Source organism: Natator depressus, chromosome 3 (genome assembly GCF_965152275.1).
Source record: "Natator depressus isolate rNatDep1 chromosome 3, rNatDep2.hap1, whole genome shotgun sequence".
NCBI classification, from domain to species: domain Eukaryota; kingdom Metazoa; phylum Chordata; order Testudines; family Cheloniidae; genus Natator; species Natator depressus.
In genome coordinates, this window is record NC_134236.1 from 48922592 (window position 1) to 48946440 (window position 23849).

Here is a 23849-nt window from a genome sequence, read left to right on the forward strand (position 1 = left end):
AGTGGAGAGGTGCATATTTGCTCCTTCAAAATGCATTGTTTGTTTGCTGATTTGCCCACACGGCACCATAAATGTAAGGGAGTCTTTTCCAGTGTTGCAAAAGAGCAGCAAGTGTGAGAACAACACTGAAAACACCCTTCAGGAAGAAGAAGATGCAAAATATAGATATTTCTTTCCTATAAATTCTCTTCTTTGTTGACAGTGTTTAAAAAAGGAACAATCTATATCCCATTCATTGATTAATGTAGTGTCATGTATTTAGTCATACCTTGGGTGTACTTGTAGCAACTGCTTGCGGTGAAGCTCCCTGGCCAGCCTGACTTGATACAGAAGTAGATCTGTTGGGAGAAGCACCCCTTGAAGAAGGTCGTGATCTACGACCTCTTGGTCGGAAAGCAGCCACGTTCTGACTTGCAGCATCTGCCAAAATGAACTTTTCACGCAGCTCCATGTTTGTCCTCCCTTTAGCTGCAGCACATCAAAGAGAGGGAGCAAGAAGTCAGCTATGCAGATCAGTCACATGTCCGTTTGTCTCCTCTTTTGTCATGCCATCTCCAGCACAGTATGACAACAAATAGAATGCATTACTGTGTAATGCATTCATTTTGGACGCACGACAGTTCATGTGTAGAACATGCTTATTCTAGCATTTTAAGCTAGCAGGAATGAACCCCTGTCCAAGTAAGTGAGCATGATAATGGAATGCTCAACATGCTAAGTCACTGTTAATCAACCAACTATTAACACATAGACACAACCTGATGATCTGCTTAACTGACACTACAACTACTCATAATAAATAACACTTGCTTGGATGGTCCAGAAAAAACTGCCAAGAACAAATGGCAGGAAAGCAGCAAATATATTTATTCTAAACTATGCATTACAGTAGTTTAGCAACATGCAATGATGACCACAAAACCCAAGCTATAATGAGGTAATCGATGGCTAAGCACGCACACAGACAAACAGGCACATACGAGAGAACGTTCCAGAAGAACCAGATGCGTAGCATGTTAGTATTTTATTGTATCAGCATGAATGACAACTGTTTTTGAAACACTTTTCAAGAGTGTCAAAAAAAATTAGTGTGTAAAGCATCAGCCCACGTAGAAAAATGTTAAGCCAAATGTGATGAGTTAAACATATTGTTAAAAATATATATATTAAAGCAAGAGTAGGAAAGAAAGGAAGACAAAGACAGAGCAGGAAAGACAAAGAGAGAGGTTTGCCAACCTATGGTAGGCTGAGTGGTAATTGAAGAGTTTGATTCCGAACGTAACATTTTACTCCCATGATGATGAACTAGAAAAAATGACACAGGATATGGATCACATTAAAGAAAATTGTTAGCAGGAGAAGAAATTAAGTACAGCAGTTGCATATGCAAGAGACTCCGAGCACCAAGCCAAAAGACAGAACTGAGTGTAAAAGCTCTCAAAAGTTCCCCTAAGCAAAAAATTGTGCTTGAATAGACTTAGCTGCAGTGACAAGTCCCCTTGTGTAAGAAAGGGGGTTATCTGCTATCATAAGAAGGTGATATAAGATTAAACTGTTTTACATATAGTTACCATACATTTTAAGCTGTATATAATGAGAGCATTATGAAATATGCAGTGTGTGAGTAGCTCCTAGCAGAGACTAAGGCTTAAGGAGGGGCCTGCTCCTGCTCCACTGAAGTCAATGACAGCTTTATCACGGACTTCAATGGGCGGTGTAATTTTAAGCAGGTGAACATCCCAAAGAGTTCAGAATTAACATGCTTTAGGCTATGCATGTACTTGAACACCTTGTAGAATTGGGGCCCAGGCACAGTGACACCTGCAGCAGGACTTACACAGAGGGTTTTTCACACACACGTCCGAAATAGGGAGCAGGAGAGGCAAGGACCAGCACCAGCTCTTTGAGGGGAAGTAATAAAGAATTCTAATAATCAGATGTTTATTAATTACAATAGCAGTCAATTACAAACTGAGTAGGACGTGGAACCACAGCGAACAGCATGTCAAGAATACAGCTGGTCAAAACATTTTTCGACAAACCTTTTTCCATTGAAAAATGCTATTTTGTCAATATCAAAAAGTTATGCAAAAATGGATCCATTTTTGACAGAAGTTTCATCAGGAAAGTTTCTCAGGTCCAGGATGGAATTTCTGGTGAGAGCGAGACACAGTGACTGTATAGCCGGGTGGGTAGGGCTCTCACATGGGAGGTGGGAGCAGTGACTCTCCCACCTCCTATTGGCTAGTGTGTGTGTGTGTGTGTGTGTGTGTGTGTGTGTGTCTCATGAGTTTTGGGTTTTTTTTGTTCTTTGCAAAATATTTCAAAAGGTCTCTATTCATTCTGCATTAGAACAAAAACAATTTTTAAACCTTAACATTTTTAATTAAATATAATTGTTTTCTGGCCAGCCCTACACAAGAGTCCTGAGAGTAGAGTTGGAAATGTGGTGATGGTATCTCTTGAATGCTGTTGGACATTGTGAAATCATGCAGCACCTAATTCTCCACTGCCTTGCACTTTGTGGAGTTGTTTACCCTATGCAGAGTGAGAGTAAAATGCTAGCAAATAAGAATGGTAGCAAAGGTGTAAATGACCCTACTGACTTCCAGCCAGTGCAGAATCAGGCTTTCAGTCTCAGCTGGAACTTCACTACACTTCACTTCTCCTTGGGATATGAAATACCTGTGTTTTGGTGGGCAGCAGAACTTTTTTGGAATACCATTAAAAACAGACATTTACAGCACCTCAGTTTTGACATTTTCTACTCCGCTTGTCATACTCCATTTACAGTACTTAAAATAGGAAATGATGTTATTGTGGTGAAGATTTCCATCTGTGAATGGCATCTACTGTTATTGCTTATGGGTTACTTTTTGTTCCCTGGAAGTTTCTTCTTTTTGTCTACTTTACCTACCCTACTGCAAAAGTAACTACAAAATACAAGTCATCTATTTGCACAAGGTATTTAACTATTAAACTTTTATAATCCTGGGTCCAACCTAGCAGGTCTTAGGCAAACAACAGGAGTTTTACCAGTGTAAGTCTGACAATGAGCATGCTTCCAACCCTTAATGACTTGTGTTTTTCCTCACCTTTCCCTTTAACTTTCCTATTCTATTGTTATCTGATCCTATTACATTAGCAACTATACTCGTTACATAAAGAACTACATAAAGTTACTTGCTTTTAACTCACTCTGAATAGGTACAGTAACTATTACAATTTTCTAACTTTATCACTCTTGCTACTATTTGTCTTTCATCTCAAGTAGCTATTTCACCCCTTTCTCTTTTAGCTCCTGCTATTCCTGAGTCAGCCTCTAACTTCCTCTTGGCCACAGAGAACCCACTATCCCTTTGGGATGGGACTTCTTGCAAACATCCATCCCTCATTAAGCTGTTGCCAGTTTGTGAAGTAAAATCTGATAAAGCAACATGTTGTATACAATTGCCAGAAGAAAGGTGAAGGGTCACTCTCCCGTTCCAAGCACAGAGCTGCTCTTTTCGCTCTCTATGCAAGGCTCAGAGCTATAAGAAGAGCTTCTGGGGAGAATGCGAGTGAGAATGCAGCGTTACACAAGCAGACTCTGAGGAAAGGATGAGTCCCTAGGTCTGTCAGAACTTGTGGCTGTGATTCTTTGGTTCTGATTACCTTGTGTTGATTTATGGCTTTAAAACTGCACTCCTACTGAGCAGATTTTAAAAACTGTTGCTACATTTCGTTTCAGCTTAATCATACAACCAGTGCACATGCCGTGTACTGCACTTAGCCAAGCTCCATTCTTAGTTACACCAGTATAAACCTGGAGTAACTCTACTGAAGGCATCAGAGACACTCTGGATTTATACAGATGTTATAGAGCTGCGTTTGGCCCTTCGGATTTTAAAATACACAAAACCAGAACTACGAGGTATGCAGTGAGTCACTGTTTAAATAAACAACAGGTGTTTTATACTGTTCAATTTCTATCCTGCAAAAAAAAATCCCAAACAGTTCTTGACAGTGACTTTAATGATTTTAATGTCCATTCTAAAACAACCTTCTTACATACCCCTGCAAGGATCATTTTTCACTAAGAATTCATCCAGTGCCATCCAGCCACCTCCAACACGAACCATTACTGTACTTCGCAAGATGCGAACAAGACGCAGCTGTTGAGAGTCACCAAACTGTAAAAAGATGAAACAAAATGCTAAGGTTTTCAACAGTTCTCCACACATAAAATATGCATTTCAGCTCTGATGGGTTAAAATCATCCATTCAAAATTTCTGTTTTAATTTCTAATCATTAGTAAACTCTTAAAATATGAATTTTTATGCTGTTAGGTGAACACCACTGTATTAATCCAAAGAAATATGGTAGGATTGTGAAAAAAGGCTGCCAGGTTTAACTTTATGCTTGATTCTCAAGATTTTGTCTAATCTTGTGAAAGCAGCAAAATTAGTAATACAATAATTGGTTATGTTCTGCATTTGTGTGAATTAATCAGCATGAAAACTTTTACTGAACTCTTTTTGCAATAGCAAGGATACAGTTTTCAAAGATATGAAACTTTCAGCTGAAAAGTGTGGGAAAACGATTCAAATGATAGATCAGTGGGCTAGAATTTCAGATAAATCAGGGGAGCTTTACATTGCTCCACTCATCGGCTGAGCACAGGAACACCTTACAGAGTCATTTTAACAGCTCTAAGCCACCCTCCTCCCCATGGTTGGGTGAAGGTGGTATAGCTGGTAAAAAGGGGCTGTCAATTGGGGTTGCTATATTGTCCCCTTGGGGCAGCTGGCAGCTAGCACAAATTAGAACAATCTTGATCTGTGTGCAGAGCACACCCATGATTCACAGGAGCACAAAGGTGGCTTAAAGCCACCTTCCCACCCCTCCTGTGTGGTGCTGAGTGCTTATTTCGTGCTGCTGAAGACTGGGCCTAAAGCGTAGTATGGTCTTGAAAAATGTTCAGTGTAATTTGTATGAAATACCTTCAAAACCCTGCAGAATCCTCTGAACATCACTGGATCAAATTTGGATTAAGTTAGTAGTGACCAAAAGATATACTCTTCTAATTATTTGGTGACCTCTGTGAAAACAGCTGGCTGCTTTGATCCAGTTCCTACCAATGTTCACATCATCAAATAATACTGCCTTCACAACTGGCACATCCGCTGGCAGTCTCTGCAGCATAGGCCGAGCATTTAGTTAGCATGGGAGTGAACTAAGTTTTAACCTCAAAACAGGTTTGAAGCACTTTTGTTTAGCTGAGGGATTATTGTGGAGAGGTTTGCACAACTGTGACAACATGTGGAAAACAGAACAGACTGTGCTTTCCAGTGTTATCAATCCAAAACTTTCCACAAGATCTAAATTAACTTAACACTCATAATTTCCTGAAGGATCTCACAATCTCATGAAAACAGAACCAGAGGGATCCAGCACCTTCTAGCTGATGGCATACGTTTAATTAGATATCCAATCCTGAGGCCAAATCCTGACCTCCGGTCTGCATGCATGCAGAATCTCACTGAAGTCAATCGTAGTCAAATGCACATATCTTGGGTAGAATCTGACTGCTGGAGTAACTGTACCTACTTGCTCCAGTGAAGTGACGGAAACATGTTAAAGCCAAATCACACAAATGTGCTCCTTACTTGTTAAAAGACATTTAGCACTGTTTAAGCAAAGTGGGCAAGAGAGGGCAGAAGGAATATTACTTCTGGGAACCAAACAATAGGAAGCTTACAAGTTTAATAATCAAAGAAAATTGTGTTCTAAATGAGTAAAATGTAAATTTAAATGAGCTCTATGTTAGATTTTTTAAACCATTAAATGGCTTTATAATGAGGAACCACTTTCTTAGATATGCAAATCAATGAGACAGCATGTAGCCCACAAGTCTACACTAACTATTTTGTTTTGCCTATTAAGGAGGAGGTTTCTTCTTATTCTTTGTGCAATCTTAAAGATCCCCTTGCTTTCAGCTTTTTAATACCCCATTTAGGCTCTGCGTTGCAGCCAGACTGAGGCATGTATACTTCCTTTGAAACCTATTTATACTGCAACTTGTTCAGCTAGCGTGGCTGTTACCAAAGAGCACAACTTCCAATGTGCTGCTTCCATAATAATCCCGTTCCAGATTTTTATTAAAATATTTTGGGTACAGACTTTCTTTGGTCAATATTTATTATTGTTTCACCTAACTTGAAATGAGAAACACAAGCAGTTTAATAAATTAGTTTATAGGTTGTGTAGTGTCTATGAAGAAAAAATTCTGCTCTTGGTTACAGCCATGTAAATCCATTGGTACCAGAACAGAATTTGGCTAAGCTTCTTTAGGAAATTTAGTATCCTTTGCTGAAATAATGTTTTGAAGCTTCTTGCAGCAATAAACTTCAGTTAATCACAACAGATACTCTACTTTTCCTTTCTCAGACACAGGATGAGCATAGTTTTCAAATAGACTTACCAAATCAAGGCCCTCTCTTTCTATACAGTAACTCATTTTAAAAACTTAGCTCAGAAGTAGGTTGGCAAAGGTAGGTGGTGAAGGTTACTGTTTGCTGAGCACAAACTATGCTATAATAATCTCTGCTAACAACATTCTAAAAGCCAAGGCAAAATTACAATTTCTGTAGTATCTTTAGCATTAGAACACCTAAAACCATTTATTCATATAGTTATTTTTCCAAGAACATGAATAAGATGCTAATGGTAACTTTAGTGTTAGATATTTTCATGTATTTACAAGGCAGGCAAGCTGATTCTATATTTTAACAGATTGTGTCTCAGTGTCCATCCTACGAAGGAGTCATTTATCTGCATTTCTTCCAATTAGTGTTGTATGGCACTTTCACAACCAGAGATACTGATGACCAAACTAACAAGCTAGATGTATTTTTAAACACAATTACTGTACATCATAGCATTGGTATGATGGCATGTTTTAAAAATATTTTTGACAGGGGAATGGAAAGAAGCAGTCCAAATTTGAACTTCAAGTTTATTCTGCCAACTCAGTCCATACAGTTTTGTATTAAAGATATGTGCAAGACATTGTGAACTGATTCTTAATCAATCTATTCATTTGATTTCTAATTTAATGCACTGCGATTTTTGAAAATGGAATGGTAATAAGTGACTGAGTAATATGACAGCAGAATTCTGAGGCATATTGCTGTAATATATTACATATAAAAAACTCTGGATAGTAGAATAATTAACACTCTTCATAAATCACAACTGAAATGCAAAGACACTTATCATACAAATTGTTGCTGTCCATTATCTGGTTCCCTTAAAAGTAATCTCCTTAATGAGACAAAAGGCAAAACAAAAAGGGAGGGGGAGATCCTGAAACCAGGAACACTTTAGAGCATTTACAGAAACACCACAGCTGACCAACAGTGAATTAGCTCAGGATGAAAGTATGGGAAAAAGAGTGGCCATTGCAAGCTTAAATGACTATGCATTAGAAAAAAAATAGAAACTTCAGAACACATTACGCTGGTTTATACCTGATTTCCCAGGAAGAACTGATAAGAAATGAAAAATGGAAGAAAGACACAATTAGTTTAACAAGAAATTCTTTGTATGACTTGAGAACACATGCAAACTAACACACACATTGAAACTTCTAAATACAGGATCTAGGTTAGAGATGTGCAGGTAATTAGCTATCCAGAGTATGAACTTGGAATGATTCATAAATCCTTTGATACCTTCCTGGTCCTTTTTTCCCCTTTTAAAATCATCTGAAGATGTTCCATAGTCTGCCTTAGCCAAATATTGAGCACCTCATCTGAAAACGTTCTTGTTATTGAACCAGAGGGTAACAAATGACCTTGTCTGCAACATGGCAGATTCATCTCTGGTACCTGAACTGTTTTTAGGATACCTGGCACATTTCCTGTCTAGCTACTACATGAAGGTACAGTATGCTGGAATAAAGTAAAAAGAGGGCATGAGGATGATAAAAATGTTTGACCAAAGTATATTCTAAGTACAATACAGTCCCATGTGTTTAATCTGAATCTGTTTGGAAAAATCCATTTTTACTCAGGTGTAAAAAATCAATCAGTTCACAAATCAATATATACTGGTATGCAGGACCAGCTACTGTTTAAATCATTTTGCTATTTACATATACAAATCTCTCTAAATACTGAGAAAAATGGTTTATTGTAGGTTCAGTGGAAAGTTAAATACGTTATTAGTCTATATTTTCTAACACAAATTACTGATGTAAAGTTTAGTTAAGCTGAAACTACATAATTTCCAGGTTGACTTTGAGCAAACATAAGTATATGATACAAAGTTTCTGTAAATTAATGTAACCCAAATGCTCACGTAGTCCTGTTGCCTTGAGAATGTTTGGACCGAAAGAACCATGGAGGTGTTGTGAAGACTTACCCTGTACTTGTTATCCCCAATCTGCTCCACCTGGAATCGTTTTGCACATTTACATTTAGCTACCTGCCTTGTAACCTGCCAAAAACACAATTGGAATAATTATTTTAATGCTAATTATCACATTTCTGAAGCCTTAAATAATTGGCAGAATTCAAGTTATATAGGAAGGAAAATAAAATTAATTATACTATTAAGTGTGTGATTCCAGTAGAATATATTAGTTATCTGAGAGCTATAACTCTAGAGAGAGTACCTCATCTTCAATTTTGTCAGCATCTGTAAGAGGCTTGTACGCATCCTTGTTTGGATGAAGTGCTGCAACAAATTCGTAGTAGTCAATGTACCCATCACCATCTCTGTCGAAGATATCTGCCACTGCACTCATTTCAAGTCGGCTGGTAGGGAATTCTGTAAGCCAAAAACATCACCAGGAGGTAAACCTTACGGATTTTCAATCTCATTAGAGTGAGTGGATTTATCACAAATCTCAAAATTTTTAGGCATTAATGACAGGTAATGTATACTAAAACACCAAGTACACTCAGAAAAAACAAATCTCTGAAAAGAGGTGGTGTGTCTCCAATGTTGGCTAGATTATGGTTAATAATGAAGACACTAGTGCATTTTTGGGAGAGAAGCCCAGTACTGAATGCGCCTAGCAACAGATGGAACGTTGAAAAAGCTTTCAAATGACATACAGTTCTACAGTCTTGTAGCATGCTTGACCTCGAAAGTGCAAAGAATACCACAAATCAACAAGTCAAGTTGTTACTGGGGCAAGGTCATAAAGAATTTAAAGACAAATTCAACATTTAGAATGCAATGCGTAGAAGCTTCTGATATTGTTTTAAAAATGGAACTCTATAATCTGAAACCCTTCTTTGGTTGAGAACTCCTGCAGCAGCATGTTCATTGCTCAATTACAGACTGTACAGGGAGATAAATAAAGTATTACAATATATAAACATCCAGCATGACTGATCAACAGCAGTAGTGCCATGGACATTCAACAACTACAGGCCTACACCACTTGAGCTAACAGGGTAGCTCTTTCAGCTGGTAGAAGTAGCAGGATCTTATCCTCAGATGTGGGACACTCATGAGAGGAAGACATGATCATACCCATATACTGTATGTTACACACACCCCATGTTTGTGGAAGCTCATTTTGATTATTTCAGGTGCGAGGAGTTCTTATCTGCACAAGGGCTACCATTTGTGTTGACCAGGTGCTGTCAGCAGGAAGAGAACCCTGACACTCTGACACAAAAAGCGCAGGTCTCCACCACCTGAACAAAAGGCGTTGTTAGAAGTGGAAGGCTCTTATCTTTTATGTGGGCCAGCCACTAGAGGGAAACATGATCACACACACTTAGCCAGTGTATTACACACAACATAGGGACAAAAATTTGTGTCATAATCTGACTCACTCAAGAAAGGAGTGTCTAAATTTTATCAATGTTTTCAAGTAAAGCAATTATTACCACTTTACATTTATCACAGAGTGATAATTTCTTTAAAGGTAAACCTGATCTCTTACCACATCAAGACTTACCTCAGATACAATATGTTGCCAATATATTAGATGCATCTCATAATCTGATCAGTAACTTAATTTAGAACTTACTTGAAGAAAGAATTCCGTCAATAAATTCCTGCCTCGTTATCTTTCCATCCTGATCTTTATCAATCCTCCTAAAGAAGTCCATTACTCGAGATTTCTTATGGTTCATCCATCGCATATACTTTTTCCTCCAGATATCAAAATCAAAGTTGGCAAATTCCCTCAGCTTGAGGAAAGAGAGATGAGAGATGTTTTTCAAGTTTAAATGAATCACTTACAGAATAGGTAAGAGAGGTCACATCAGCATGCTTTTAAATAACTGGCTCTTTAAAATGCCCACATTTGTACTGAAACGGTTTGATTCTATTCACTATTAAAATAGGACTAGCTGCTTTTTGCATGCACATATCAAGATGTTTCCATCTAACTATACGTCATATAACAAAAAAGTAAGACTGGCATTACTATCGCTTTGTAACAGGAAATGCAGGGTTAAACAAAAATATACATAGTATATAATATATATGCTGTGTGCTGACCTCTTCTAGTCTATCCAAAGCATCATTCAATTTTCTTCTTCTTTCCAAGGCCAGAAGCCAGACTTGCTGCCATTTGCTGACTAATAGGTTTACCCTTGGATTCTTGGTTTCTATTTGTGCCTGTGTTCCTGATGGATACATGCCTGCTGTTGGGGAACGTTTTCCTATTAAAACAGAATACAAGTTAGCATAGGCTTATTTTTCTCCAAGTTCCAACCAATTTAAAACACAGCATATTTTCATGTGAATGATGATCAACCTCTTTAAAAAGACTCCCTTCTGCAACTAATAATGAGCCAAATCCTAGCCTCCCCATTGTAGTTAATGGGAGTTTTGCCATAGCCAGAGAAAGACAACACAATGGTTAAAACACCTGGGCCTTGTCTACATGATACCTTCCGCTACTGGCCATACTTGTGAATCGGCACCAGCACAGAAAAATGTTTATAAATATTCCCACTGCAAGCAAGCTCTGAGAGAGCATTGCGGAACAAACAGCCTCATTTTGGAGGCAGAGGTAGAGATACAGAAATTTAAACCATCTCCTCACTTAAGGATTCACTTTACATGAAACTCAGTTGGGAGACCTACTAAAATCCATGTTGTTTCATGCAGGATAGGAGAGAGGGAACTCATTAGGTGGTGCTCTTCATAACCTATAAGTACTGTCTTGTGCTGCTTGTGCAGCTCGGTATTTCATCTTTTGGATGAGTTAGCAAAAAACAACAACAAACAAACAACCCACCTTTACCAGCTAAAGACCATTAAAGGTCTCTTGGCACTTTTTGCAAGAGTGGGAGTGTTAAAACACAACAGGGTTAAAAAAAAAAAAACTTTAAGAGTGCAATTTTCAAGGAAGCCTCAGTCCAGCCTTTAATTTTGTTTTCACAATTTTGCATGCAAAACGATTAGCACTCCCAAAATGGTCATATGTTGGCACATAATTGGCATATACATATGCTTTGCAGGTGTCAATTCTATATTTGAGTTTACAAAAATCTACCATTAGCACAGGAAAGCACAGTGCACACAAAACTGCATGTATAAAATTAGCATCAGATCATAAAAATCAGTAGCAATGTGATGAAATGAAGCACAAATAGTGGAATGCCTCATTATTTTTATTTATCAAATGAAAATTTGGTTTTCTGCAATTATTCTAATAAAGAAATCATATTCTTCCACTATGTGAGAATGGAAAGATACACTGATCACTTGTGACAGTCGCTTGTAAAAGGTTAAGAGGTATTCGAGTCTTATTGAAGAGAAATTAAAATAGTTCACCCTATATTTTGGGAAGGAATTAGTACAAACACAATTACAGTAGGTGACATGTTTGCCTTGTTATATTTTGGCACAATTAGCTACAAAGTCTGTTACCAAATAGACACGTTCCTCTTAATGAAAAAAACATACGACAAAGTAGTTAGGAAAACCAATGGAGGAATAATTTCACCTTGTTTTACCAGACTGTTCTGATAGTAATGACACCTAACAGTATTAGTTTATGAGAAATCAATCATTTATATTGGAAAAGCAATGATATGTGCGACCTCCCCAAAAAATCCCATTACTTACTTCCTGTTCTCCCTTTATCTAGCACAGGAATATGAGACTGTATTGGTGTGGGTTCAACTGCCTTCCTTTTGTAGATCTTTGTGACTTTATCCACATCAGGCTGTTTTCTGGTCATTTCCTCCATAAATGTCTGCAATTAAATGGTAGCTGCTTTAATTATCAATGCACAAGAATAATGGACAAGAAAGACAAATAAAGAAAACAGAATACTAAGTTACAGAGAGAGAGCAACTACCTGTCAGGAAAATTACAGCAGAAGACACAAGAGACATTTCTCTTTCACTAAAATAATCCTGTCATTACAATTAAATATAAAATAAATATTTTGTGGCTAAGAAATATTACCTATATGAACTTCTATCTACATTATGGCAGAGCTGCTAAAGGAAGTCTACATTTAAAAATACGTTGGCTGAACTTGGTGCACCGGGTGTGATGTGCGAAAGACCCTGAATTCAAGAGCAGTACTAGGTCCTTTACTGTCCAGACTAATCGACAACAGCTCAGAGGAGAGTCAATTAGGATCTGACATAAAGCAAGGATGGTCACTTGCATAAAACATGTTTTGAAATTCACTTAGCAAAGCAGACAATGCAATGCTGGTTCTAGGCAGCAGAACTGCCTGGTGTTTTTTAAATGTTCAGTGTCCTTATTCCTAACAAGCTGGTACATGTTTTTAAAACATCGCTGCATTTTCATTTGTTTGCTTTGTTTGAGCAAGACTGGGATCAATCACAGGGACAGGGAACATAGAATCAGGAATCTGGAAACTGGATCATTAAACATACTGTAAAGAACTAAAACAGGCTCATCTTTGATTATGTAGCAAATCTAAGATGCGTGTATCTGTACAAAATCCTTAAGACATGTTTCACATTTTTCATGCCTTACCTGATGTTCGGCTATGAGTGCTTTAACATCCTCGATCTCCTGGGGGATGACCTCTTTATCTTTTTCACTAAGAGTAGTCTCTGCCCACTGCAACCAGGACAATAAGGCTTCCAACAATTCTTGCTTAGCAATAAGTCCAGCCAGGGCTCCTGCCAGTCTCTGCTGATGTTGCTTTGCCCATGCTAATACCTTGATAAAAAGTCAATCCATGAATATTTCCACATCTTTACTTAAATATTTCCAATATTTACTTAAATAGTAAATAGTAAAACTATTTCCCCATGCTTATTTTTCCCCCTACTGTTACTCACACCTTCTTGTCAACTGTTGGAAATGGGCCATCCTGATTATCACTACAAAAGTTTTTTTTCTCCTGCTGATAATAGCTCACCTTAACTGATTACTCTCGATATGGCAACACCTATTTTTTCATGTTCTCTGTGTATATATATATCTTCCTATTGTATTTTCCACTGCATGCATCCGATGAAGTGGGTTTTAGCCCACGAAAGCTTATGCTCAAATAAATTTGTTAGTCTCTAAGGTGCCACAAGTACTCCTCGTTCTTTAGACTACTTTGTACATACCCTGATTGTTGTTTTTTAAAGCATTATAGTCTCTTTCTTGAGACTATGAATTTGCTGCGAGAAATGAGGGGTGGTATTTCCTAAAAAAAAAATTTGACCAGCTGCTGTAGTTATTCTTTTACTTCTCAAAAGCAGAGTAAAACCTGGCCTCTTCACATATATCAGCTTGGGTATTTTAAATAGTTGCGTTCTCAACAGCTGGATCATTTCCTCCAACGTAACAGACTTGTTAATTGCCAGCTATGTTCCAAACTATCAAAGATTGCCTGTTACTATGAAGGCTGCATGAGACGTACTGACCTCTTCAAATCTGGCTCTGATGATTGTTATCCAGTGCTTAATGGTAGTGAAGGAGTCTGGGTGGCAGATAGCCAGGATGGCTTCTCCCATACCTGCTGCTTTATTTAGTTCTGCCTTTTTGTCTTCCAGCTTTCTCATGAATTCCTAAAGCAGAAACAAAGATTTCAGTTAGTTGCTGGCACCAGTTGAAAGAAAAATCTGAGTAACTTCAATGAGTGTTGGCCAAATCTGGAAGGCTAAAGTTCTCTATTGGATCATTCAAAGCCTGAACTGATTCAATGGGCAGAGGGAAAAAGAATAAGAGATGAGACAAGTCCAATTCTTATAAGAAAAGTTCAGAGAGACAAGGTGGGTGAGGTAATGTCTTTCACTTGATCAACTTCTGTTGGTGAGAGAAACAAGCTTTCGAGCCATGCAGAGCTCTTCTTAAGGTCTGAGAAACTGTCAACACTTTCAAAAGATGAGCCTGGATACTTAACTTCATAATTTTGCTAGACACTAAAAATCTGGTCTAAATAAAGACACTGGATTTATGGCTTATTACAACTATTACCCACTATCCCCCCTTTTTGTCCTATGACTGCATGGGTATTAATGGGCCACTTCATCTTGAATGGTCCCTTAGAATACACGCTAACTACTTATGCTAAACTTTCTGTTCGATCTCGCATTTAGCTGTGACATTCTGAGTACCTTTCCCAGATCTGGAGAAGAGCTCTGTGTAGCTTGAAAGCATGTCTCTCTCAACAGCAAAAGCTGATCCAATAAAAGATATTACCTTACCCACCTCGTCTCTCTAATATCCTGGGACCAACACTGCTACACCACCACTACATACAAGAAAAGTTAAGAACATTTAAAAAACCTATTCCATATAAAGAACTAAATTAAGATTTAAAATATATAACATATTAGCCTGCAACTCTTTAGTAATGCAACACATTGTATATGCTTGTGGTATACATGACCCTATAAAAAAAATCATACTACTCGATAAGATATTGTAAATCAAATGTGCTGTGGGGTTGGAGTCACTACTAGAAAATTTTCAGGAGACCTAGCCTGTTTATCAATACTAATCCTACAATATACCCAGGTAAAAGCTCCTTAACAGGTGCTGAAGAAACTATAAAGAACCAGACAGCAGAACTGGCTGGGAATTTTCCATGAGAATTATTTTCCAAAGGAAAAATATCTTTTTCCAAAATTGAAATTTCCCCAAAGAAAATTTCAATTTTGCCAGAAAAATTTGATTTTCCATCAGGAAAACTGAAATGATGGCTCCTTGGCTGCCCACCTGGAAAGCTCTCCTCAATTTCATTTTTTGTCTGCAGGGAGAAAATGAAATTGACATGAACCTTCCTGGTAGGCAGTTGGGGAGCTGCAGATGGGCTGGGGAAATGGCAGGGAAGCTGGGCGCCCTGGATACCTACATGTCCCACAGCATCTCCAGCAGCTGGGCTTGGGGGGAAAGCTGAGCGTTGGGTGCTGAGGCTCCAACAGCTTCTTGTCAATTTCTAATTACCTCCTGAAACTTGCAGATTGTGTAGTTAGACTTGATTTGGGCAGAGTAGGCAGTACCTGAATCTGGATTAGGTTAAACAAGTATATGACTCTAAGACCAAATCAGGGTTATGTTTCCAGTCTGGTTGTGTTGAAATCCCATGAGCTATTCTTGCAATTTCAGCTCAAAATGGTTTCTGTACATATACAGTGTATTTTAGTATTTGTTACACTGAGAAACTGGCAACATTGGCAAGAGCCAGGCAGAATATTGGCAAACATAATGCAACCTTCCCTACACAACTCTATAAATGAACCTCAAAACCCTCATCTGCAACAGCCTAGATGTTTGGAATACTGAGCTTCCCCAAGCTGTCCTGAACTCTGTGGTCATTTAGTGATACACGAGAGACAGATTGAGAACAAATTCATATTTTTTATTACCTAATGTAGTGCATTAACCTACTGTACCTCTTCGTCCCCAGAGACTGTGATGAGTGGGAGAAAACTTAAATTGTCTGTGACATGTACCCTTCATTAAATCATGTACAGTTTTCAAGAAAAAAGCTAAATAGCGGGACATAAAAATGGACCTTTGAGGTTAAATGCCTAAAAATGAAAAGCTTTCAATATGTGGCTCGATACAAAGGTATTAAAATCATTTTACAGGAATTATAACATGCATTGTGAATAAAGGACACATTTAACATTTACCTCAATAATGCAGTCATTATAATCTAATAAGTGATTTGGGATAATATTGTAGCAACACAGATGGAAGAGAGATGATGTTTTAAATTTATGTAACATACCACACTTACCTACCTTTCATTTTTTCTCCTAAAAATTTCATATATACATTGGAGATATCATACTCATTATCAAATTAACAATGTATAACACAAATGGTAATGCTGTACAGATTTCAAAAGCAAGTCACCCTTTGCAATATTAATTGGTACAACACACATACCAAGTATTTGTTAGTCTCTAAGGTGCCACAAGTACTTCTTTTCTTTATACCAAGTTTAGGAGACAAATTAGGTACTTAGGTACATATTTGAAATTTACATCATCACCAACAGATAGTAATTAAAAGATTGAATTTAACCCCCCAGTAAAGTAACATCTAACAAGACTAAGTAAGCAGCTCTAATACTGTTACAGTTTTTTTTATTATGAAGACACTGGTTGAAGCCCCCTGGTTAAGGCTGTAGTGAGAGCTGCTGTATAAGCCCCTTCCTTCTTAACCTCTCATCGGAAGGTGGCATTTGAAAATTGGTTATTAATGTTTGGAGAATAGTAACTCTGGTGAGCCCAAAAGTGTACTGTGCTACCTTGTGAGAATTTTTTCAATTTATTAATGTGGGCATCGGGTATTAAGGATGCTGTCAGAATTGTTCTTAGATTGTGAACTCCACAGTTTCAATGTTTATTCTTTTTTTACAAAAAATAATGTGATTAATGGTACATTTTCTCTTAGAGTGGACTTAGCTATCTTAACTATATCTTAGCTAAGTTTTATTTTTGTGGGAATTATTTTATTAGTCTATTGGCACAGGATGACATGCAGGCCCCATTAAAATCAATTGGGGTTTTGACACTGACTTCAGCAGGGCCAGGATTTCACAGAGAAGAGCAAAAAAAACAAAAGGGAACCATTTGGAGCAGCTAGAGAGGACAGGCAGATAACAGGCATACTTCACTCCCTCAAAGATACCAGAAAAGCAGCTGGCAGCCCTTCCATGGCATTAATGGCACTGCTCAGAGCTCCAGTATGAAACTGCAGAAAAACCTGAGAGTCTCTGGATTAAGTTTAGAAGTGTGAGCAACAAGGGTGATGTCGTGGTGGGAGTCTGCTATAAACCACCGGACAAGGGGGATGAGGTGGACGAGGCTTTCTTCCGGCATCTAATGGAAGTTACGAGATCGCAGGCCCTGGTTCTCATGGGAGACTTCAATCACCCTGATATCTGCTGGGAGAGCAATACAGCGGTGCACAGACAATCCAGGAAGTTTTTGGAAAGTGTAGGGGACAATTTTCTGGTGCACGTGCTGGAGGAACCAACTAGGGGCAGAGCTCTTCTTGACCTGCTGCTCACAAACCGGGAAGAATTAGTAGGGGAAGCAAAAGCGGATGGGAACCTGGGAGGCAGTGACCATGAGATGGTCAAGTTCAGGATCCTGACACAAGGAAGAAAGGAGAGCAGCAGAATATGGACCCTGGACTTCAGAAAAGCAGACTTTGACTCCCTCAGGGAACGGATGGGCAGGATCCCCTGGGAGAATAACATGAGGGGGAAAGGAGTCCAGGAGAGCTGGCTGTATTTTAAAGAATCCTTATTGAGGTTACCAGAACAAACCATCCCGATGTGTAGAAAGAATAGTAAATATGGCAGGCAACCAGCTTGGCTTAACAGTGGAATCCTTGCTGATCTTAAACACAAAAAAAAAGCTTACAATAAGTGGAAGATTGGACAAATGACTAGGGAAGAGTATAAAAATATTGCTCAGGCATGCAGGAGTGAAATCAGGAAGGCCAAATCACACTTGGAGTTGCAGCTAGGAAGAGATGTTAAGAGTAACAAGAAGAGTTTCTTCAGGAATGTTAACAAGAAGAAGAAAATCAAGGAAAGTGTGGGCCCTTTACTGAATGAGGGAGGCAACCTAGTGACAGAGGATGTGGAAAAAGCATATGTACTCAATGCTTTTTTGCCTCTGTCTTCACGAACAAGGTCAGCTCTCAGACTACTGCACTGGGCAGCACAGCATAGGGAGGAGGTGACCAGCCCTCTGTGGAGAAAGAAGTGGTTTGGGACTATTTAGAAAAGCTGGACAAGCACAAGTCCATGGGGCCGTATGAGCTGCATCCGAGAGTGCTAAAGGAGTTGGCGGATGTGATTGCAGAGCCATTGGCCATTATCTTTGAAAACTCATGGCAATCGGGGGAAGTCCCGGACGACTGGAAAAAGGCTAATGTAGTGCCCATCTTTAAAAAAGGGAAGGAGGAGGATCTGGGGAACTACAGACCAGTCAGCCTCACCTCAGTCCCCGGAAAAATCATGGAGCAGGTCCTCAAGGAATCAATTCTGAAGCATTTAGAGGAGAGGAAAGTGATCAGGAACAGTCAGCATGGATTCACCAAGGGAAAGTCATGCCTGACTATTCTAATAGCCTTCTATGATGAGATAACTGGCTCTGTGGACGAGGGGAAAGCAGTAGATGTGTTATTCCTTGACTTTAGCAAAGCTTTTGACACGGTCTCCCACAGTATTCTTGCCAGCAAGTTAAAGAAGTATGGGCTGGATGAATGTACTATAAGGTGGGTAGAAAGTTGGCTAGATTGTCGGGCTCAACGGGTAGTGATCAATGGCTCCATGTCTAGTTGGCAGCCGGTATCAAGTGGAGTGCCCCAAGGGTCGGTCCTGGGGCCGGTTTTGTTCAGTATCTTCATTAATAATCTGGAAGATGGAAGGAAGTTTGCAGATGACACTAAACTGGGAGGAGAGGTAGATACGCTGGAGGGTAGGGATGGGATACAGAGGGACCAAGACAAATTTGGGATTGGGCCATAAGAAATCTGATGAGGTTCAACAAGGACAAGTGCATAGTCCTGCACTTAGGACGGAAGAATCCCATGCACCGCTACAGACTAGGGACCAAATGGCTAGGCAGCAGTTCTGCAGAAAACGACCTAGGGGTTACAGTGAACAAGAAGCTGGATATGAGTCAACAGTGTGCCCTTGTTGTCAAGAAGGCCAATGGCATTTTGGGATGTATAAGTAGGGGTATTGCCAGCAGATCAAGGGACGTGATCGTTCCCCTCTATTCGACATTGGTGAGTCCTCATCTGGAGTAATGTGTCCTGTTTTGGGCCCCACACTACAAGAAGGATGTGAAAATATTGGAAAACGTCCAGCAGAGGGCAACAAAAATGATTAGGGGACTGGAACACATGATTTATGAGGAGAGGCTGAGGGAACTGGAATTGTTTAGTCTGCGGAAGAGAAGGATGAGGGGGGATTTGATAGCTGCTTTCAACTACCTGAAAGGGGGTTCCAAAGAGGATGGATCTAGACTGTTCTCAGTGGTAGCAGATGACAGAACAAGGAGTAATGGTTTCAAGTTGCAGTGGGGGAGGTTTAGGTTGGATATTAGGAAAAGCTTTTTCACTCGGAGGGTGGTGAAGCACTGGAATGAGTTACTTAGGGAGGCGGTGGAATCTCCTTCCTTAGAAGTTTTTAGGTTCAGGCTTGACAAAGCCCTGGCTGGGATGATTTAGTCGGGGATCGGTCCTGCTTTGAGCAGGGGGTTGGACTAGATGACCTCCTGAGGTCCCTTCCAACCCTGCAATTCTATGATTCTATGAATGTATGGTGACATATGTGGGGAAGGTGTGGCCAGACAGAGGAGGATGGAGCAAGGGAGCCACAGCACAAAGCACTACATTCCCAGTGGCCCCAAATTAAGTTGCAAATTGCCACACAACTCAGTGGCAGTTGTTGAAACTTTCCCTCCTGTGTCGAGGATCCTTCAGGTGGGAAAGCAGTAAACAGGCACAGTGAGGGAACCAGTGGCAGCACAACAGTGAACAAGACATGCTGCCAGTGGTGATGACAGGCACTAGAAGGGACAGATTCTACATGTGGATGCCATGAGAACTGTTTGGTTGAAGTCAGGACACTCTGAGGATTCTTGAGTTATGCATAGTTAGACAGTCATGCCCTGTCAGCTGATACCAGCACCCACAAGGAGTGGTAAAAACATGATGCTTTTTTTGCACCCTCAATTGCATGGAAGTTTTGTTACAATTTTCTCCCTCACAGTAGTCAAGAAATACATTACTATTACATTACATTACTATCATCATTCCTGTCGTGGCCTAACTAAAGTGTCAGGCAAATTAGTTGAAACTATAGCAAAAAACAGAATGATCAGACACATCGATAAACATGATTTGTTGGGGAAGATCAACATGGCTTTTGTACAGAGAAATCATGCCTCCCTGATCTATTAGAGTTATTTGAGAGGGTCAACAAACATGTGGGTGAACCAGTGGATATAGTGTACTTTGACTTTCAGAAAGTCTTTCACAAGGCTTTCTGAAAGTCAAAGCACACTATACTTTGTCCAAAGGCTCTCAAGCAAAGTAAGCAGTCATGGGATATGAGGGAGGGTCCTCTCATGGATCAGGACTTAGAAGATAGGAAACAAAAGTTAGGAATAAATGGTCATTTTTCAGACACGAGAGAGCTAAATAGAGGGGTCTCCCAAGGATCTCTACTGGAACCAGTGCTGTTCAACATATTCATAAGTGATATGGAAAAATGGTAAACACTGAAATGGTAAAATTTGCAGACGATAGAAAATTACTCAAGATAGTTAAGTCCATAGCAGACTGCAAAGAGTTAGAAAGGGATCTCACAAAGCGAGGTGACTGGGCAACAAAATGGGAGATGAAATTCAGTGTTGATGAATGCAAGTAATGCACATTGGAAAACATAATCCCAAATATCCATACAAAATGTATACATACTAAATTAGCTGCTACCATTCAAGAAAAAGATCTTGGGGGTCATTGTGGATAGTTCTATGAAAACATCCACTCAATATGCAGGAAGAAAAGGAGTACTTGTGGCACCTTAGAGACTAACAAATTTATTTGAGCATAAGCTTTTGTGAGCTACAGCTCACTTCATCGGATGCATACAGTGGAAAATACAGTGAGGAGATTTTATATACACAGAGAACATGAAACAATGGGTGTTACCATACACACTGTAATGAGAGTGATCAGGTAAGGTGAGCTATTACCAGCAGGAGAGGAAAAAAACCCTTTTGTAGTGATAATCAAGGTGGGCCATTTCCAGCAGTTGACAAGAACGTGTGAGGAACGGTAGGGGGCGGAATAAACATGGGGAAATAGTTTTACTTTGTGTAATGACCCATCCGCTCCCAGTCTGTATTCAAGCCTAATGTAATGGTGTCCAGTTTGCAAATTAATTCCAATTCAGCAGTCTCTCGTTGGAGTCTGTTTTTGAAGTTTTTTTGTTGAAGAATTGCCACTTTTATGTCTGTAATCGAGTGACCAGAGAGATTGAAGTGTTCTCCGACATCACTCGATTACCTGATCACTCTCATTACAGTGTGTATGGTAACACCCACTGTTTCATGTTCTTTGTGGATATAAAATCTCCCCACTGTATTTTCCACTGTATGCATCCGATGAAGTGAGCTGTAGCTCATGAAAGCTTATGCTCAAATAAATTTGTTAGTCTCTAAGGTGCCACAAGTACTCCTTTTCTTTTTGTGAATACATGCTAACATGGCTGCTACTCGGAAACTTGTCCATGTACGGGGCAGTCAAAAAAGTTAACTGAATTTTAGGAACCATTAGGAAAGGGATACATAATACCAGAGAAAATATCATAATGCCACTATATAAATCCATACAAGTTGCTGGAGGATAGGTCCACCAATGGCTTTTAGCTAAGATGGTCAGGGATGCAACCCCATGCTCTGGGTGTCCCTAAGCCTCTGACTGCCAGATGCTGGGGCTGGATGACAGGGGATGGATCACTCGATAATTGCCCTGTTCTGTTCATTCCCTTTGAAGCATCTGGCATTGGCCACTGTTGGAAGACAGAATTCTGAGCTACATGCACCGTTGGTCTGACCCAGAGTGGCCATTCTTATGTTCTCATGTTAACTGCACACAAGTTTTTATTATTATTGCTGCTATTATTATTATTACTACTACAACTGCATGGAAGGTGTTTTGGTTTTTTGGGAGGTAACTTTCTCAATGGGAAGAGATATGCCCCTGAATTTTTCCTTAGCTGTGTCATTAACTTAGTTATTTTCACATTTCATTAGTTGAAATCCAGTTTGATAACTTGTAACCTAACATCTCCAGTATATTTGTCACTGTAATATTTCAATACATAATGCATGTGAAGCATGTCAACATGGTGTTTCATCATGACAGAAGGTTAATGGCTGAATACATCATGTTGATGACATATATAGATGACCTTGACAAAAACAGTGTATTGTGGTTTCACTCAGAATTGCTAGGAGAACAGCTATACTGTCGGTATTAAAACATCCTATCAACAAAGCTTACCAAATTACGTTGCTTGCAAGACAGTTTTTGAACCAGTCTCTAATTTTATACAACTCCTTTAAAAATGCAATTTTTTGCATTATTTTCCTAGTAAGACAAAATGGCTTTAAAGCCTAGTGAGATGTTACCCTGATAGACAGATAGCCTGAACTAAAAATGGGTGTTGAACCCTCAAATTTACAGAACTTTTAATTTCTTATTCTAGAAAACAAGTCTTGTTGCAGGACGTGATTATGCTAGAGATACTTTGCTTTGTTTCATTTTATTTCCTTTCAGTAAATCAAGTCCAGCAGTCAGCATCCTCTCCATTATCTGTGGATGAAGGGAAAGCAGTGGATGTATTGTTTCTTGACTTTAGCAAAGCTTTTGACACGGTCTCCCACAGTATTCTTGTCAGCAAGTTAAAGAAGTATGGGCTGGATGAATGTACTATAAGGTGGGTAGAAAGTTGGCTAGATTGTCGGGCTCAACGGGTAGTGATCAATGGCTCCATGTCTAGTTGGCAGCCGGTGTCAAGTGGAGTGTCCCAGGGGTCGGTCCTGGGGCCGGTTTTGTTCAGTATCTTCATTAATAATCTGGAGGATGGTGTGGATTGCACTCTCAGCAAATTTGCGGATGATACTAAACTGGGAGGAGTGGTAGATACGTTGGAGGGCAGAGATAGGATACAGAGGGACCTAGACAAATTGGAGGATTGGGCCAAAAGAAACCTGATGAGGTTCAATAAGGATAAGTGCAGGATCCTGCACTTAGGACGGAAGAACCCAATGCACAGCTACAGACTAGGGACCGAATGGCTAGGCAGCAGTTCTGCGGAAAAGGACCTAGGGGTTACAGTGGACAAGAAGCTGGATATGAGTCAGCAGTGTGCCCTTGTTGCCAAGAAGGCCAATGGCATTTTGGGATGTATAAGTAGGGGCATAGCGAGCAGATTGAGGGACGTGATCGTTCCCCTCTATTCGACATTGGTGAGGCCTCATCTGGAGTACTGTGTCCAGTTTTGGGCCCCACACTACAAGAAGGATGTGAAAATATTGGAAAACGTCCAGCAGAGGGCAACAAAAATGATTAGGGGACTGGAACACATGATTTATGAGGAGAGGCTGAGGGAACTGGAATTGTTTAGTCTGCGGAAGAGAAGGATGAGGGGGGATTTGATAGCTGCTTTCAACTACCTGAAAGGGGGTTCCAAAGAGGATGGATCTAGACTGTTCTCAGTGGTAGCAGATGACAGAACAAGGAGTAATGGTTTCAAGTTGCAGTGGGGGAGGTTTAGGTTGGATATTAGGAAAAGCTTTTTCACTCGGAGGGTGGTGAAGCACTGGAATGAGTTACTTAGGGAGGCGGTGGAATC

The 23849-nt window shown here is 39.6% G+C and overlaps 1 protein-coding gene across 16 annotated transcripts in view; it reads right to left on the minus strand.

Moving 5' to 3' along the window:
* Positions 1-23849, minus strand: part of DST (dystonin) — a 460168-nt gene that overhangs the window by 5583 nt on the left and 430736 nt on the right. For 11 of the 16 annotated variants that reach the window (XM_074947869.1, XM_074947857.1, XM_074947854.1 and 8 more), the window contains 11 exons: positions 13867-14010; positions 12980-13168; positions 12089-12218; positions 10511-10674; positions 10035-10197; positions 8661-8815; positions 8408-8482; positions 7513-7530; positions 4055-4172; positions 1237-1305; positions 269-468 (listed from right to left, as the gene is read on the minus strand). In XM_074947869.1, coding sequence (XP_074803970.1) covers positions 269-468; positions 1237-1305; positions 4055-4172; positions 7513-7530; positions 8408-8482; positions 8661-8815; positions 10035-10197; positions 10511-10674; positions 12089-12218; positions 12980-13168; positions 13867-14010 — 1425 coding nt within the window. The remainder of the gene's footprint in view (positions 1-268; positions 469-1236; positions 1306-4054; positions 4173-7512; positions 7531-8407; positions 8483-8660; positions 8816-10034; positions 10198-10510; positions 10675-12088; positions 12219-12979; positions 13169-13866; positions 14011-23849) is intronic. The other 5 variants (XM_074947855.1, XM_074947860.1, XM_074947858.1 and 2 more) reach the window with 2 other exon arrangements.